General features: G+C 41.0%; 1 protein-coding gene across 1 annotated transcript in view; it reads right to left on the bottom strand.

Annotated features, from left to right (window-relative positions):
- Positions 1-20,114, bottom strand: part of TEX10 (testis expressed 10) — a 61,343-nt gene that overhangs the window by 17,911 nt on the left and 23,318 nt on the right. The window contains exons 9-12 of the mRNA XM_074876554.1: positions 18,207-18,382; positions 15,399-15,576; positions 3,126-3,214; positions 1,801-1,934 (exon numbers count right to left, since the gene is read on the bottom strand). Coding sequence (XP_074732655.1) covers positions 1,801-1,934; positions 3,126-3,214; positions 15,399-15,576; positions 18,207-18,382 — 577 coding nt within the window. The remainder of the gene's footprint in view (positions 1-1,800; positions 1,935-3,125; positions 3,215-15,398; positions 15,577-18,206; positions 18,383-20,114) is intronic.

Here is a 20,114-nt window from a genome sequence, read left to right as displayed (position 1 = left end):
TGCATGAAGATAGGGAGGCACTACAGAGAGACTTGGATAGATTGGATCAGTGGGCCAACGTTAACGGGATGAGCTTCAACAAGGACAAGTGACAGGTCCTGCATGTGGGCCACAACAACCCCATGCATCGCTACAGGCTTGGGGAGGTGTGGCTGGAGAGCTGTCTGGAAGAGAAGGATCTGGGGGTTCTAATTGACAAGCAACTTGAACATGAGCCGGCAGTGTGCCCAGGTGGCCAAGAAAGCCAACGGCATCCTGGCTTGTATTAGAAATAGCGTGACCAGCAGAAGTAGAGAGGTGATAGTCCCCCTGTACTCTGCACTGGTGAGGCCACACCTTGAGTACTGTGTCCAGTTTTGGGCACCTCAATACGAGAGGGATATCGAGGTGCTGGAGCGAGTGCAGAGGAGGGCAACGAAGCTGGTGAAGGGCCTGGAGAACAGATCCTATGAGGAGAGACTGAAGGAGCTGGGACTGTTAAGTTTGAGGAGGAGAAGGCTGAGGGAAGACCTCATCACTCTTTACAACTACCTGAAGGGACATTGTAGAGAGGTTGGTGCTGGTCTCTTCTCACAGGTGATTAGTAACAGAACAAGGGGGAACGGCTTTAAACTCCAACAGGGGAGGTTTAGACTGGACATTAGGAAAAAATTTTTCACAGAAAGAGTGGTCAGACAGTGGAATAGGCTGCCCAGAGAGGTAGTGGAGTCACCATCCCTGGATGTGTTTAAGGGTCGTTTAGATGAGATGCTGGGGGATATGGTGTAGGGGAGAGCTTTGTAGAGTAGGGCTGATGGTTGGACTCGATGATCCCAAGGGTCTTTTCCAACCTGAATGATTCTATGATCTAAAGATGTATCAGTCATGATACCAAACAACTTTGCTTAAAATACTTTTCCATACATAATAGCACACATTCAATATATGCCTCGGACTATCATTAGTTTCAGTAGATTATCATTTAAACTTTATGAACTAGAAGAGAAAAATGTACTATACTGCTTTCTTGAACCAAAAAGACTGCCATGAAAACCCAGAATAAATCATACAACTAAAACCTTCTGTTAAACTCTTCTTTCTGCATTCATGACAGAGATTTCATAGATACTGTCAAATTGGCATGTCATTAAAACATTATTTCACACCTTAAAGTGGTTTCTGGTGAGCTAAGCAATAAAAAGAGTTAAGTCAGAATGAAGACCAATGCACCTGTTCTGAATAAAACCTGGTGGCTCAGATCCCTTTAGAACCAACAATAAAATTAAGCTTTCAGTTCTTACGATCTTTCAAGCAGGAACCAAATTCATAGTGAAGTTTCTAATCCCAGTAAATTTTGATTAAATAAGCATCAGAAGTTATTCTAAATAATCACCAATGCCAAGTTAATATTACTTCCAAGTTAAAATCTCATTTAATGCAAGTGCTTTTTAATTAACAGTGGAATTTACTCTCAAAAAAAATTCTTTATAATTAGTATTTTTACAATTAATTTATTTTTGAAAGCCAAAACATATTGCTGATCTTAATCTTATTAGTATTTAAGAATTTTCCACCAGGCTTCTACCCATTTTTTCCATGAGTATTGTTTTGCATACTACATGTCTGAACATTCACCTTTTAAAGCAGCTTCCTTCAAAATATTATCTGATGGCTGTAGAAAAACATTGGCTGTTCAACAGCTATTCTATTTTTCATTCTTTTTTCAACTCAACTCACAACAAGATTAGGCATCTGTGGAAAGGGGACGGAAAGCACTCGGAGTTTGTATGCTGTCATTTAGAATTAGTGTTGATGTATTACCTCTGTCACAGCCCAGTGGTGTAAAAACTGGTCCAGATCAGTTAGGTAAAGACGGACAGGTGAAAGCTGTGTCTGGCTAATGTGTGGTTTTCCTCTAATGCCCTGGAGACTAGTCAACTCCTCTCTTGAAAACCCTAGAGAAAAAGAAGCAGTACAACAGTATCACAAAGCAAGCCAAGCACTGTTCTACTTCAACAGCATCAATGACAAAAACTGTCTTTTAAATTGTGTCTACATAACATTTTTTTGTTAAAAGCTCTTGCTTGGTATTTTCAGTTAAGTATATCAAAATACAAATTCTGATTTCTGAAAGGCAACAAAAATATTTGAAAAAGAAACAAGCATACCCAGTTAAACTATAATGTGGTATAAAAAAAGCAAACTGTAAGAGGCCAATGTTATGCTGCTATTTTCAATGTATCTTTAAAAAAAATAATAAAAAAACAGGTATAATGCAAGACAGTTCACCATGTGTTCACAATAACTCAGTAACCTTCTAACATAACCTCAGCATTTAAAAAATAAAATAAATAGGCTATTTATTTCTAGCCAGGTATTAGATGTTTTAGTAAAACAGGACTACTGCTTCAAAACAGTCACTTGGCTTTTCCTTTGGTTTTTTGGCTATCTCAGCGCTCTCTTCACTGTTTTAGGAAAATAAAGGTAATTTTTGAAAGCAAGGTAGTTCGAACATCATGAATGACTGAGGTGATGAAGACAAGACACTTTCTTTTTACCACAGGACAAGTTACTGGAAGATATTTCTCAGTAACATGATGCCATTTTAACCACGGTAATTTCCCAAAGTTGCATCACCACAGACTACAACTATTTTTATATCTGAGTAAGAATATAGTAGCAGAAGTAATTCTGCTCACTTGTTGACCTTGGGCAACTCACTTCGATGTACTTTGATTACTTTATTCTGATGGAATGTTTTTAATAAGCATGTCCACAGGAAATCCCAGAAGCGCTCATTTATATTGTTATGAGCCAATAAAAGGCACATAAATCTAGAAAAAAAATTCTTGTTCATGTGATATGCTGAATTTAGGTTTTCCTTGTACCTTCCAAAGAAAGTTGCTAGAATGAAGAAAAAGTATGCAAATATTCAGCCCAAATGGCAAAATGTAAAAATAGGACGTTAAAAATGAGACCAAGAGAAAAAAAAAAAAAGGGTATCTCATACCAAAAATATGTAATAAGATTAGAATTACTTCCAGGAAGTATTTACTACACCATTTATTCTAAATTAAATCCAGTAATTGACTATCAAAACAAATTTCATTTTGTTAATTCTGATTTATGACATTCACATGGATTACCTATAAGGGTTGAAAACAAGAAGCTGAAATAGTCCACATCATTCACTGAATTATCCTGCACTTGGCACTTCCAGCCTGCAAAGGATGATCTACACAAAACCAACAGCAGATAGTTTATTAAAAAAACATGTAATTAAGAATTCACAACCTACCTGCACAATATTATCAGTTAGCATGACTAAATTGTTAATTTTAGCAATCCTGTTTCTAAGTGCTGCTGTTAGAATAGCATTTTAAATAGCGTCAAAACCAGAACTTGCTCTTTTCAAGACAAGTAATATTGAACTTTGTACCCATACATGGGCTTAGGTTGTTGATTAAATTACTGAGATAGCAACTTTTCATATATATTGGTATAACCTTTAGTATAGTGACGACAGCCAACACAGTAAATTAAATCAGTTTTATTCCCCTTATTTGGTAAAAGTCATTATATTACAAATATAATGGGCTGTATTTTTCATTATATCCAATACTTTTAATACAGCTCTTTACATGAACAACAGATCCCATTTAAAAGCAGTCTCAGCATCTATTTTAAAGTAGCTAAAGCTATTAAACACAGAACTAAATTAAAAACTTGCTTTGAGATGTAGAACACAAAAAGGAGCAATATACAAAGACAGGAGCAAACCCGTTATCAAAGCTGCCTGACACTTCCCTTTTTAGGGGCAAAAGAAGTGGAGCACCAGCCTACTTTTGTTTCTCAAATTAGCAGCTGTACGTGCTTGTAGAAACCCAGAGCAGACATCAGTGACCACCAAATGGTCTTGCCTGTGTATTGGCGCAGAAGCGGGAGAAAGCCAGGAGCTGGGAACGAGTACATCTCACACATGCCTTCCTCAAAAGACTGCAGCTCAGACCTACATCACATTATGCAAAATGCATATTATTCAAATTTACTTGTGTGCTGCTCTTGGCACTTGCACTGCGGACTATGGATCTTTGCTGTAAGAGATTGCTGCTTTCTGCTCTTACAATCTTGCGAAATTTCAGAGCTACTGAATGCAATTTTCCAAGCCAACTATCTGCCTCAGATCACTTTTTTCCTAATTTCTCTCCACTAACAGCCAAAATGGCTTAGCTCATGGGTAACAAAATTCTGGAAAGCTTGTTTTGCAGAAATTTTTTACAGCTCCACATTTTGGGAGCAAAAATACCAAATTTGGAATACCTTTGTGCCAGGCATATACATTTTGCCACCCCATGAAAATCCATCCACAATATTTCAGCATCCACAAAAATGACAGCTAGAATATGCACGTGTCTGGAGCTACTCAAAAAGGGAAAAAAGGAATTTCAGAATTTCTTTAGATTAAAGAAAAAATTCAGGATTTAATCAGACTACCACGTAGGACAATTAATGCTGGGGGGGGGGGAATTACAAAAAAAATCACAGCTAGGTGAGAGAGAACAAAGAAAGGCTTTATTAAATAAAGCTCCCACTTCACACTGTATCCTTAATGGCAAGTCCTTATTCGCAGGCATATTTCAGGTGACCTAGCGACTCTGCGGTGCAGGCAACTCTGCATGGACCCTTCCAGTTCCTAGGAGGCCTTTGGTCCTCCACTGAGGCCTGGCTCGCTGCTTCCTTTTTTTAACCGTCTTTTCAACGTCTCTCCATTCACTTGGCTGCCAACACCGAGTTCTCCAGAGACAAACCCCTTGGCCATGGCCTTGGCGATGGTCCAACACAGAGGGACCATGAGTCAGACCTGAGATCACTCATACCAAAAAAAGCACTGGGGAGCATGAAGAGGCATTCAGGAGAATTTAGGACTCACTGGACACAGAAATTCAAACTGGGATGCAATCACTGAGCAAAATGATGGGAATGCAAGGAGGTTGGGAGAGATGTATCAGATGACAAGCTGCAAAGGGAATGGGGGAAATATGAAAATAAAATAAATCTTGGGCAGGAAGAGTGAAAACTTGGAAAGAACTTGGGATAAGCCCAAATTGAGGGAGTAGGGACCCGCATGACAAAAACTATAAAAGTATTTTTTCATGCAACAGTTAGCAGATGTGTCGAATTCCTCCTAATGCCAGAATTTTACATGAACTCTAGAAAAGACTGAACAAAAACTTAGATTCACCACAAGCTAGCAAACACAAACTGCAATAGGTTCAGGAGATCCCTGGACATGAAAAATGACTCTGAAGCTTATAATTAAACATCTAGAAATTTTTCAAACACTTCCGCAGCTTTGTCTTTCTACCCACATTTGACTATATGCACACTCACAAAACAGGACAAGCATTTTAAGCATCCTAACAGCATGCCAAGCTAAGTGCCACTGATGTGGACATAAGAGGAAGCAGAGAGAACCGCTGCTGTTCTGCCCTGGGAAAATGGAGGCAGTATAAGGTACAAACCCTTGACAGAGCTATTAAATGGTTTTGAGAGTCATTACAAGCAGAGCTACACTGAAACACGTACACACTAAACCAAGATCCCCAAATTCCGTTGCAGTTTACTCTTTTTGGAAAGTGAAAGATTTTACATACATAAAAGAAGCCTCAATGTTAAAAGAGCATTAAGGTTAAAAATAATCTAGCATTCCATTTAGAAAATTGACAGAGAAAGTTGCCTGCAATCTTCAGCTTGGCCTCTTTGCATGTATGCCTTAGAGCATGAAAATATTATGTGTCATATTTTATCTAAAAAAAAAAAATCTATGCCTCATTCAAATCATGGATGAATGGATCAATCAGGATTATGCAATGAAGGATAACACAGCTTGACCTGTTCCTGCCTTATTTATTGCATCATCTATAACGTGCACAGCGTATGAGGCATGAGATGGTTAAAAAAAAGTAGAAGAAAGAATTAGCTCACAAATTCAGGTAAATAGGTTTTAGGCATTATACTGGATCACCCTCCTACCTCTATCACAGAGGTTCTACAAGATGCTAGATACTTCCTTTTTAAAACTGGAGGACAGGAAGTCAGTGGTAACACATTTTTCCAGGTATCACCAAATGAGGTATTCATTTACTTTTAGAATAGAAAAAACCACATTATTCATAGTGAAGGCTTCTCTCATCCCTTCTTTCTGCTAGCTATCACTAGCCCTTCAACAGTTCAACAATGAGTAAAAGACTAAGAGAGTAGTAACAGCTGTGGAGTGATACTGCTTCATATATCTTAAAGAGCAGCACATAGACCCATCTGATCTCTACTGCTCCACTTGTACTTACAGTTGCTTTCAAGACAGAAAATGCTAAACATTCTGGAAAAAAGTGCCCAAATGTTTCATGCTGTATTCCTAAAGTTAGCAGGTACTTCTAGGTACGTATCTATGTCTACACCCTTCCCTCACCTCGGTTCCTCATCTGTAAAGTGGGAAAAATATCACCTCCTTACCTCCTACAGCTGTGACAATACTTGAGCACCACACAAAATTCCATGGGCAAGGGGAATCACTTTGTTTTCCAAGTGGGACATAATACAACAGTCACAACATGGAGCCTTCTACTGAAACAAGGACAATGTGTAACATTATGTAAACACTCCTCCAGTGAGCATGATGTACTCAATACAGAATGTAGGATGGAAAAATAACATGAGATCATGTATAATCAAAGACGAGACAAGGACCTCACAGACAGATCATAACAAATTAAGAGCAAGACCAATGTCTAATATTACAAACACAAGCAGAACAGCATCACAGCATAGAAGTTTGTTTAAATACAAGTCTAACGAGGTGTCAATGCCTTGATTACCTTAGAACCCAGATGTCTATAGTGTACTTAAAGCTGCTCAATTTTGAGATTCGAATTATAGTAAATTAGAAATAAGATAAAGAACACAGAACAAAAGAAATTTAATTCTAGAACAGATGTTGATGTACTACACATACACTACAAATTATTTAAAAAAATCTTAGTTTAATGTATTAAGACTACCATGGATAATTAAGAACTGTGTGCACTTTAAATGTTAGACATTTAACTAAAAAAAATTTGATTTATAGGTGGAAAAGAGGTAATAAGCACATTATAACTGCCCTTTTTTGAATAAATTTTTACTCACAATAGGAACTGTTATCAAATTGTATATGAGTGAGACCTCTCCAGTCAGCTAGTCCAAACCCACATTAACTATGATGAATTACGTGTTGTAATTTCCATAAGGTTACCTGCTCTCCATGAGAACCTCTCTACTGAGATTTAGAAACACACCTTTAGGTAACCTGCTCTGTACACCAAATGGTATTAAAAGAAAAGCTGAATCTAATTAACTTAAAAATCATTGCTTCTCTTGCTATTAGCATAGCAAATATTTCTCAGTCACAGTAACCATGCAATGCATTCCTTTTATCACTTGCTGCTAACTTTTATTTTAACTCCTCACTACTTTTGTTCACACTGTTGTTATTTTCAGGTTGGGCTGTATCACACAGTTGCAAAATAGAACAACAGCAGTTTGTGCACAAGTGGTTATTTCTCAACAACACACTATTATCTTTGTGCTGCCTGACCTAACTAGCTACCAATTGATTTCTGGTTCAGGTTTAAGGTGTTGGTTTTGACTTACGTAGTCATAAAGAGTCTTTGGGAAATTTAGGAGTCTCTGGTAGAAGAACTCTGATGAACCTTGCTGCAGTCATTTTAGAAATTATCCTTCCACTTGTCCTCCTGTAAAACACACTGCTCAAACTCCAACTCAGACAGCAATGCATCTATCAAGCACAGCAAGTTTTGCTTAGAATCTGGGTTGGGTTTTTGATTTTTTGTTGTTGTTCTTGTTCAGCAATAGAATTGAAGAAAGCATAATGACTCAAAAACCCCTGAGTTCGGTCTTCAAGTATTTTTAAAGTAAAACAAGAAAAAGCAAATACAAGATTCACAGTTCTTTGGAGGCGTTGATACTATCACCCTTTTGTTCATAAATGCAAGGGTTACAGAACTCAAGAAGTGCAAGATCAAGGGTCTGGGTTTTCTGTTCAAGGAAACTAAAATCCAATTCTTTCACCTTGCAGTAAAGTGCTTCCACCACCATAACAGAATATTGCAGCGCTGGGTGTTCCTGAAGCTCTACAGAATTGTTTAAACATCTGCAACAGAATAGCCTGAGAAACCTAACAACTTAGACTGTGGTAGGTGATCCCATTTTACATTTGCTTCATCAACCATTGATCACAGATTTAAACCAAGGCCTCACACAATTGTTTCTTTAATTCTAGGTTATAAAATCATTCTAAAAGGAGTTTTCCCCCAGTGTAGGCATGTACTTGCACTACTGTAAAATATGTTCTTTTAAAACACTAAAAAGCCCTGTGCCAATATTTATCTCAGCTTTGGCACAGTTTATTCCTGTTTAGCTTTAATGAAAAATAATTTCTGTCAAATTGAAATGCAACTGCAATAAAGTATAAATTCAGGTTCCTACATCAACTTAATCAAACCAGTTTTGTGTTACGTTGTTAACGAGGATCAGCACTCTCAGTTTCCATACCAGCTCTTGGAAGAGACAGAACAACAAGACTGTCACAAACTGTTGAAACAGTTTTAAAAGAAAAAAAAAATTGAATTTTTGAATACTACTTCAACCCTGTACCCATCTCATCATTCACACCAACGTAGCTCCAGGTAGCACAGGTCCTGAACATAAACTGTGAGAGAAAGTGAAGAATTTTTACCTTCCTTTTCCTCTAACAGGTTACCATATGCGTGCAATGGTTTGTTAGTGTGAGTTTTTTGTTTTAACTTTCATTATCTCTTTTGAAGGATCAAGTGTTTCCATTTGAAGATGTGGCAAAATACAACAAACATCTTCAAGGAATTACCAGGGATTTGGGGAAAACTATGAACCCTATCTTAAGACAACAACAATTTGAGTTATGCATTGTTAAAAGTAAGCCTGTCAGCTACTCACTTGTTCCATGGTTGTAAAGGTTGTCTGAAGAAAAGAATTGCTTACACATTATCAGGGAGAGCACAAATCGGGAGAAATATTCACTAATGAGCAAACGGCATTTACTGACTGGTGCAATTTTAAGTGCAGCAACATAATTCTCTTCCCCTTGGTTAGGAATATCAAACTACAAACAAACACCTGGGGACATATTTAGAGGGCCATGCCCTTAAGCACAAGCTTAGCCTTCTCCTTCTCTCAAGTCCTAGACCTTTACATAACAGTGAGAAAGGAAGAGGAAATTTGCTGACCAGATGTGGATGAAGGAATGCACTGTAACCCACCCCAGGATCCGATTCTCAAGAACTATGGATCCTTTCTGATCTTGCAGCAAGGAAAACAGATCAATCTTTTACCCTTCATTCTCAGTGGCACCCAGTTAGGGAAATGCCAGCATTTTGACAGCACGCTCTACTTTTTAGTTTATATTCAATAGTGCCTTAAGCATTTTTGTTACCTTTTTAATATTTCCTCCTTCATTTTTGTTTCCAAATTGAGGAGTGTGAAAATACAGCCAGAAAAAGCACTTCACAGTGGACACACGCTATTCTTACATTTTTCTTAGCAACCCACTTATCATTACTATACCTTCCTATACATGTACGCTTTTCAACTTACTCTCCTGGGTGTATTGAGTTGACTTTCCATTTTATCATTTGTAATGACTCAAAAGTGGGGGTTTTTTGTTTGGTTGGTTTTACCAAAAATAAGCTAAGTTCTTATTAAAAAAAAATTTTATTTTATTTATGTCTTCCTTTTTTAAAAAAAAATATACTGTTCTGAAATCTTTTCTACACTTCATTTGTATGAGAATTACTGTATTCAATTGCTCTATGAGTGTTGTTAATCAAAATAATGGGTTACAATATCCTATCCAGGTTCTCTCCAGCTTGCAAATACTTTGAGAATATAATGTTTTTCTTGTCTACAATACTGCATTCAATAAGTCTTTATTAAAAGTAGTAAACAGGCTCTTTGTTACCTACATTTTGTATTCTCACTGTGCTTCTGCAAGATATACTGTCAAAGGCTGCAGATCACATAACTAGGATGACTAAATAAAAGTAGTATTTACTTAGAAAGGAAATATCTATAGAAAACTTTAAACTCTATTACGACCCTAAACCATCTCTGAGTCATATATTTGGAGAGACAGAATTTTACACCTTACACCAAACAGAGGTTAATATGTCCATCTCAGTTCCTTCTGAACACCAGATTTCTGAAAAGTGTAGGAATCAACAAGCATGCCTGGCTGCTTGATAAGATGGCAGCTGAACTCCCTCATTATTGTCTGGAAAGCAACAGAATATGTTAAAGGCATTACCTCTTAAGGGAAGAGTCCATTTACAGTTACGGCAAGCAGAACGCAAGTTACCCCCAGAGTTATCTCAAACCTGTGAAGACTAGGAACTGCCACACAATTTATGTCTCACTGGGAGAGAGCTCTCAACTTTTATTTATATGGTTCTCACCCTTCTCATTTTCAACAGCAACAGAAACAACAACTCTTTGCAAGACCCCAGCAGGGAAAGAGCCCCACAAGAATAAGAAATGGCTGTTTGAAGCCACTGGAGATCTCACTGATGGACATTCTACTTCAAGAGAGAAATGCCATAGATTAACTCCCATTGTTTTTTATCTAGGCAGTGAAATATTATCTGTCCAATTCTCTATTACAGTGAAATAATTTCCAGACACACTGTTCCAATGGATAAAAGTTCTAAAAAAATCGTAACTATTAAGGCACATAAATTGCATTTACGTAATTATGCTGAATAAAGGCACGTAAAGAAATTGCATTTATGTAATTACACCGAATAGGTTTTCCTTATTTGTACCTCAACACATGTTAAGAGGAGACAGAGAACTTTTCCCATAAAGTCAGCAATCTAATTTCCTATCTTATATATTTGATCACAATCTCATAATCTGCGTTTCTTAATCCGTATTTCATAGCATAGGATACATCACAGTAAACACTCAGATTATATATTAATCATCTTAAGAATCCTACCTTATACAAAAGGGAAGGAGAAAAGAGAAATGTGTTTGCAAGAATATCTTGCCATTCAGTCACTAAGAAGTAGCAAACAAAAACACTAAGCCTAACAAATGGTGACAAATGGTGTTCCTCTGCAACTGTTACAGTACAGATTTTGGTATGTAAACAGCAGACCTCCTTTTTGTCAGACAAACAAGACAATCTACCATATACACGAAGGTGAGTTTACAACATTTAATACATTTCCATATTTGACAGAAAGATTTGCCCCAAAGCCAGTCTTCCAAAAAAGTATTCATAATATAAGCATACGCTTCACTAGTCCTTTAAAAAACATTCTGAATAGCCCATCTGACCTACAAATGTAGAGAGCAGGCATAAAGGGATTACTCCAAAAATTCTTTCCAGCTCTACCAATAACACTGCTAAAGTTTATGACCTTAGTCCCTACTAGGCCATCAATGATTAATACATTTCTTCACTTCCTGGAGAGAATTGTCTACCTGTCCATACCCATATCCTCAAGGAAACAACCAGAACTCCACCACCAAGATGAAGCTAACACTGGAATTTCAAACCAAAGGTCCACTCATGCCAAGCGTTACACATTTCCACCCAACACTTAAATCATTCATCTTTAATTAGAAGAGAACTACTATTTGATTATTTACCAGTTATTCCAATAAATCATTAAAAATAACATTGAAGTTAATTCTTTCAGAAATGTGGCACACTGCATCAAGACAAATGGTTCGTCTCAATATATCAAAGTAGAACCACCTAAAGACCACAGAAAAATCTATCCAGTAGATACGATGCAGAGACCTTCTACAATACTTCCCAGAACCTTCCCTTTGTCTCTGTAAACTTAAGCTCATCGGAGGCTTAAATCAGAGGCCAACTCGAAGAATTCCTTTTCTCCCAAGAAGCTGCTACCTCTCATTTCTCTCAGTCTGAAGTCACAGATTGTTCACTCATGTTGCTCCACACCTTTCCTCACCTGTTTGTGTATGAACAGGAGCAGAAAGAACAATTTATAGCCCAAAACCCTGGTATGCTTCCATCTCTCTGAACCCCACCTGCTTGGATTTATTGAAGTTACTTACATCTCAAGTCCCATACAGTAGGCACAAGGCAGACACTGGAGGAGAACTGCAGGGAAATTAAGCCAAGACAACACCTACTGTCCCTCAGTTTCACCTGAAACTCACCAGCTGTAGCTGTCCCAGTGACCCAAACAGCAGCAACATCTGTTCCTTCTCTCAAGACACCAACTAGTCTAAATCTGAACATGTTCATACTAGTATCCAGAATAGGATGGCTGCATTTCAGCTTTCTTTTCCGAACGGTCCTTGGCCTATGTTAACTGGTAAAGCTTTAGTGAATATAGACCAAAAGCATGACAGGAACCAGCCTAATAATTTAACAGTATACATAATCACTGTCCTAGGCTCAGAAATCTTCCCATTATATACAGAAATACTGTCAACATCATCTTCATTCTCAGCACACGGAGCCCACTGTGGCTCACTTAACGGGCTCCTGCAGACTACGTGGCTATTCATTTCACCATTGCAAAAATTAAGTAGAACTACTGAATGTCTTCAAAATTAATTTCTAATCAACAAGAATTTCTGAAAGTTAAGACACAATAATTATAATTTCATGTTACCACCTGATATCATCACAGGGCTGTGGTTTAAGCCATCTGGATACACTTACTACCTACTTTTATAGTTTACACACACACAAAAAAACCTGTGAGTTCTTTGAGTTTATAATGATTGTTCCTGGAATAACAGTAACAGTCTTATTATCATCCATATGTACCCTCATCAAATCCACTTTTAACATAGCTTTTCCCTGGCAAATGTACATGGGTATGTACGTGCATTCTCACACATGTAAATGTACATGCTCTGCCAGTCAAGAATAATGCGGAAATAAAGGCTTTTAAAGAAATTAAGAACAATTATCAAATACAACAGTGAGCCTCTAACGCTCCTGAATGCAATCTATTTAAAGCATGACAGATAAGCAGGTGGCATAGAAGAAAAGAAATTTACAAAAACTCCCCCCTCACCAAATAGAACATGAATGTACTGGAAGAAAAACAGTGCCATCTACTGACAACATCTGTTTAACTCATAAATGACGTCTCCCCATGGCCTGATTTTGTATCAGTTTCTCTACGCAAAACTGTCATAATCTAAAACTACAGAGAGCATCCCTTGAACCAGATTGTGGCACAGAACTGTGAAATCATATACATTTTGTTATAGTACTATTCGTTTCAAAAATTTGCATGTTTAACTCCAAGCACCACAAGAGCTGTAAATGATTACCAGAAGTTATCTAGTCCTTCTACTTCCTTCGAGACTTTACCTCTGCCATCCATGATGTACTTTGGACCAATCTGATTTTAAGTATCTCCAGTGAAGTATATTTATACCTTTTTCCTACACAGCCTATTCCAGTACGTATCTCTGCTTTTAGAAAATTTTGCTAGCACTCAAACCAAACGTTTTTCTGACGTTTAAGGTCTGTATTTCTAATCCTGCTAAAACTGCGTTCTCCCATTCCTTTTCAACAGCCTTTTACACATGGCTTCCCCTCCTTCCCAGCCTTATTTGCCTAACAATGCCAATTTGTCAGTCATTCCCTATTATCACAATTTACAGACTATCGTTCTTTGTCTGGTGTCCTTTAAACTCAATCCAGTTTGCCCACACCATTATCTAAAAGCAAGCCACAAAACTGGACACAATAATCCATCTTGGCTTCTCTGATAAGAGATGGAAAATTAGTCCACATACGCTGTGTTCAATGACAGGTTATAAAAATCATGAAGCCCAGCTAAGGTTTATATCTAGAAAACCTACTACTGTTTCCTTAACTGTGCAACTTCTTTTCCAAGGAAAAAGATGTATCAGACTTTTCTGTTCTTAAGTAGTTAACATTATCGTTACTTATCTCCCTATCTTTGCATGCTTAAGTTGTCAAAGCAACTTTTTTTTGGACATTATCCTCAGTAGCCACGAACATTTCTGACATCATCTTGATTCTCGAATTCTTTGAGGCATCCTAGGATGAAGTTTTTAGCATAAAAGTCGTCTATGGTCAACAATGATAAAAAAAAGGTAGTCTTTCACACAATAGATTTCACCTATATATTAAGAAGTTGAGCCACAGCTAAAAAATGTGTCATCAATAAGCCCTTTAAAATTCGTGCAAGTTAAGTTGGCTATATAGGTAAGAACGTATTTTCAATACTGTTGCATCCACTTGGTCTATAAAAGACTCATTTTAATTTCTCCAAAGACTTGCATTATTTTCAGATCTGTTTAAGAAAACTGATCAAACTTCTGTTTTTAATATTGATTCCTCTCCATGAAGTGGGAACCGCCTCATCAAAGAAAAACAACGCTCAGGAGTAGTATCTCTTTTCCAAGTTTCATGAGAACCTGCAGTCTTCCAGAAAGGCGGACTGTTAGGGCTTATCAATACAAGGAACTGCACTAGTATCACTACATAAGTACATTATTTTTCACCTGGTTATTTTAGACTGACTTCTTTGGTAGGTAACGCACAATCTTTGAATCCAACTTAGTTTAAAACACGTTCCAAATGCCATAAATTAAAACCAAATGACTTTCTTTGCATCTCTGAAAAATGAGAAGTTGCTGCTCCTCCCAGCAAGCCTTCTGGTCACTTCAATGCAGGAATAGCAGCCTCCCTCCCTGACTTCAGAGGCAAACTTACCCTCTACCAAGCCAGGACAAAATCAACAAGAGTGTGAATAATTTCTAACAAAACTCTTGCCTAGCAGCTATGATTTGGCTATTTAAGTGTGACAATTATAGGAAAAGTGAGTTTTAAAAATTTTAAAGCAAGCAGAACATGAAAATAGACACTGGCTGGTTATTTTTCACTATGAACAGTGTCAGGTCAAAACATTTCCAAGGAAAAGCTGCAGTCAGTGGCAAAACAACAACCACTGGTGATGACGTTCTGGGCAGAGTGTGCTCAATGCCTTACAGGCAGCTGATATGATTTTGTTATCAAGCACTGGAGAAGACCACTCAGTGCAAAGTCAGAGTCGAAGTGAAAGGAGTGAAGTTTGACAGAAGCATTAATTTTCCTCATGCTGCCAATTTTTGCAGGCTACATGGAATTTTTTGTGGAAACCAGTAAAGCAGTTAAATGTCCACACTTGTTGGGGTTTTTTGGGGTTGTGCTTTTTTGAGGGTTTTTTGTTGTTGTTGTTTGGGTGGTTTTTTGTTGTTTGGGTGGTTTTTTTTCCTCCCCTCTTACGGCACAGTAACCCGCGCGTTCCCCGCCGTACCTCATGTGCAGTATCCCGATGAGGGTGGCGGCCAGCTCGGCGGACATCCTGCCCATGATGCAGCAGCGGCTGAGGCGGGCGAGCAGGGGCGCGGGCAGGCAGGGCAGGAAGTACACCAACTGCACCAGCCGCCGCTGGGCCTCCGCCGGCAGCAGCACCAGGGTGCCATCTAGCGGGTCTGCGGCACACGGGCGGGGTCACCACGCGCGCCAGTCCCCCCACCACCCCCCGACACGCGCGCCACACCCCCCCCCCCCCCCCCGTGGCTGCCTAACAAGAGGGCAGCCTAAGCACCCCCCGCCGAACCCCCCCAAGAGTCCTTGCAGGGCCCCCGCTCTAACTGCCCGTATGGAGCTGAGAGCCAGAGCGCAACAGGGAAAGAGGGGGGAAGAAAAGGAAATGGGGACACACAGACACAGAAGGGGGGGACACGGGGACACACAGACACAGAAGGGGGGGACACGGGGACACACAGACACAGAAGGGGGGGACACGGACACACAGAAGGGGGACACACGGGGACACACAGACACAGACGGGGGACACACGGACACACAGAAGGGGGACACACGGACACACAGAAGGGGGACACACGGACACACAGAAGGGGGACACACGGGGACACACAGACACAGAAGGGGGACACACGGGGACACACAGACACAGACGGGGGACACACGGACACACAGAAGGGGGACACACGGACACACAGAAGGGGGACACACGGGGACACACAGACACAGAAGGGGGACACACGGGGACACACAGACACAGAAGGGGGACACACGGACACACAGACACAGAAGGGGGACACACGGACACACAGACACAGAAGGGGGACACACGGACACACAGAAGGGGGACACACGGACACACAGAAGGGGGACACACGGACACACAGAAGGGGGACACACGGACACACAGAAGGGGGACACACGGACACACACACACACAGAAGGGGGACACACGGACACACACACACACAGAAGGGGGACACACGGACACACACACACACAGAAAGGGGGGACACGGACACACACACACAGAAAGGGGGGACACGGACACACACACACAGAAAGGGGGGACACGGACACACACACACAGAAAGGGGGGACACGGACACACACACACAGAAAGGGGGGACACGGACACACACACAGAAAGGGGGGACACGGACACACACACAGAAAGGGGGGACGCACACAGAAAGGGGGGACGCACACAGAAAGGGGGGACGCACACAGAAAGGGGGGACGCACACAGAAAGGGGGGACGCACACAGAAAGGGGGGACGCACACAGAAAGGGGGGACGCACACAGAAAGGGGGGACGCACACAGAAAGGGGGGACGGACAGGGGGCACGGACACGGACACAGACAGGGGGCACAGACAGGGGGCACGGACACAGACACAGACAGGGGGCACGGACACGGACACAGACAGGGGGCACGGACACACAGACACAGACAGGGGGCACGGACACACAGACACAGACAGGGGGCACGGACACACAGACACAGACGGGGCACGGACACACACACAGACAGGGGACACACGGACACACACACACAGACAGGGGACACACGGACACACACACACAGACAGGGGACACACACACACACACACACAGACAGGGGACACACACACACACACACAGACAGGGGACACACACACACACACAGACAGGGGACACACACACACACACACAGACAGGGGGGACACACACACACACACAGACAGGGGGGACACACACACACACACAGACAGGGGACACACACACACACACAGACAGGGGACACACACACACACACAGACAGGGGACACACACACACACAGACAGGGGACACACACACACACACACACAGGGGACACACACACACACAGGGGACACACACACACACACAGGGGACACACACACACACACACACACAGACAGGGGGGACACACACACACACAGACAGGGGAGACACACACACACACAGACAGGGGAGACACACACACACACACACAGACAGGGGACACACACACACACACACAGACAGGGGACACACACACACACACACAGACAGGGGACACACACACACACACACAGAGAAAGGGGACACACACACACACACACAGAGAAAGGGGACACACACACACACACAGAGAAAGGGGACACACACACACACACAGAGAAAGGGGACACACACACACACACAGAGAAAGGGGACACACACACACACACAGAGAAAGGGGACACACACACACACACAGAGAAAGGGGACACACACACACACACAGAGAAAGGGGACACACACACACACACAGAGAAAGGGGACACACACACACACACAGAGAAAGGGGACACACACACACACACAGAGAAAGGGGACACACACACACACACAGAGAAAGGGGACACACACACACACACAGAGAAAGGGGACACACACACACACACAGAGAAAGGGGACACACACACACACACAGAGAAAGGGGACACACACACACACAGAAAGGGGACACACACAGAAAGGGGGGAGGGCCAAAAAGAAAGGCAATACAGAGTGGATTTAATGAAAACTGAAGCTTCTAGTCTATCAGATTAGTTCAAGTTAGCAGAATTTTAAAGATTTCACTAGCCTTTAGGAAAGGACACACACAGTTCATTTCAACCTTCATTATACGGGACTGAACCATTCTCCACCCCTACTCCCCCCCGCCCCAGAGACTTTACATGTGGAAACACCAGTATTTTCCACATATTGCCACTTCCCTGCAAAGCGATGGAGAAAATTCATTACGCTGTAGGGTATAAGTCTTACCATATATCCGAGCAGCAGTGGCTTGTAAACTTTGTAGTAATTCCTTGTTCGAACGAGAGGCAGCAGAATGAATGATATCAATCAGCTGATTGGAAAGCTCAGGGTTTCTCAAGCCAAGCAGAGCAAGTTGCTGAGGTAAACCAGCCAACCAACGAGACAAAACTTTACTTCGACTTCTACAGAAAGAGGGAAAATTAGTCGGGGGGGAAGGGGGGGGTTGGGGACAACAACAAACCAAACCACCAAAAACCCTACAAACTTCCTCCTTCTGGTCTTGACTAAGTTGCTTTAATGTCAGGTACAATTAAATTACAATAAACCGCAATACTGTGATTTGCTGAGACTATTTCACCAAAAGTCCTGAGCACACTGATGTACTACTACAGTTACATCGGAAGTATTTATTTGATCTATAGGTTCTGCACTGCATATTTTCAACTCTTTGGGAAAGTATTTGTGTGGACAGACCATAAGCTGGCAAAGTAACATTTCCATTTATCAGTAGTTTTATCAGTTTGTATTTAATGAGTTATGAGTCAGGCTACAAAGCCATGAGACTACTACACCCTCACAATACCACCGATCCCCCCAATCAAGCTACTACTCTTTACACTAGACTTTCAAATCCAATTCTACCTTTGCTGATGTCTTGCTTGTCAATTCAGATACCTCTTAAAGCAGAATGAAAAACTAGAACTGGTCGAACACAGCACCGAACAACCTTATTAATGACGTACATTGTGTCAGACACTCTCCCGCTGCCCATGCGGCCATTCGTCACAGGCGGCTGTCATGCTGGTAAGGCATGATTGGCTCTTACCTACTACCTTGGTTCCTGATTATCTGCTTGTCCTTTACATGTTCATGTATGAATTCCAAGCAAAGGGCTGCCTGATCTTTCCAGGGACCAAACCAAGGCTCATCAGCCTGAAATTCCCCAGACTGTCTTCAAGATGGGTTAATAGCAGTCTTTTTCCAGTCATGCAGAACCTCCCGCAGTCACCATGGTTTTTCATGGATGACAAACAATGACCTCACCGTCACGAAACAACTTTCTCAGCACCCTCAGGTACATCCCTGCCTATCTATCTGGCCCCTGGACTTCACTACATTCAGCTGATGTGATTCTTCACTTGTCAAATTTAAGGAGGCTTTTTACATAAGATCTTGCTTGTTCTGCTGCAATGTCTAGCTTTCTACTGACTCTACCCAGAGCCTCAAACAAGCACAACTGAGGTGTTTCGGCCAATTCAAACCTGAGTGGAAGGAATCCATAGCTTAGGTTGCCCCTGCAGATCTTACAATCTGGGCTTTCTTGAGCATAAGTAACTACAAATAAAGTCAACTGAATAACGTATCAAATCATCTTGTTCACGGACTACAATGCTTCCATGTATCTTCTGCTACAGCTTAGTACCTTTAAAAATTACACTTGTTTTCCCCACCACCTTAGTACACAGGCAGCATATAGAAGGAGAAAGATCAGTCACAGGATTATGGTTTGCAACTGTTCGGTTGAATTTTTAAAAAGTCTGTTAGTCACCAAGTGCACCGATTTTTGTTTTGTACAAATACACCTCTTCCCTCTCCTACCATACCCTCAGGTAATACAATTCTTTTGGTTTATTTCTCACTTCCTCTGCTCAGGTAATGCTTCTGAACTACATGCCACCAGAAAGTTTCTATTGGCAACGCTCCTGCTTGCTGTGACTGTCATGAATGGTAACATGAAGTTTAGCTTCAAGAGAGCTCTGGGGAACTCTCTAAGCAGACTCCCTCCAGTTTTACCACTCCTGCTGTTGTCACCTATGTACTGTATCCCACTGTACACACTCCTATTCTTTAAGTGAGATGCCATCTTTTATACCAAATACAGATTGCATTACCTGCCTTTTAAAGGTAATAGTC

This window comes from Strix uralensis, chromosome 1 (assembly GCF_047716275.1).
Source record: "Strix uralensis isolate ZFMK-TIS-50842 chromosome 1, bStrUra1, whole genome shotgun sequence".
Classification (NCBI taxonomy): Eukaryota; Metazoa; Chordata; class Aves; order Strigiformes; family Strigidae; genus Strix; species Strix uralensis.
This window is presented reverse-complemented; position numbering and strand designations above follow the sequence as displayed.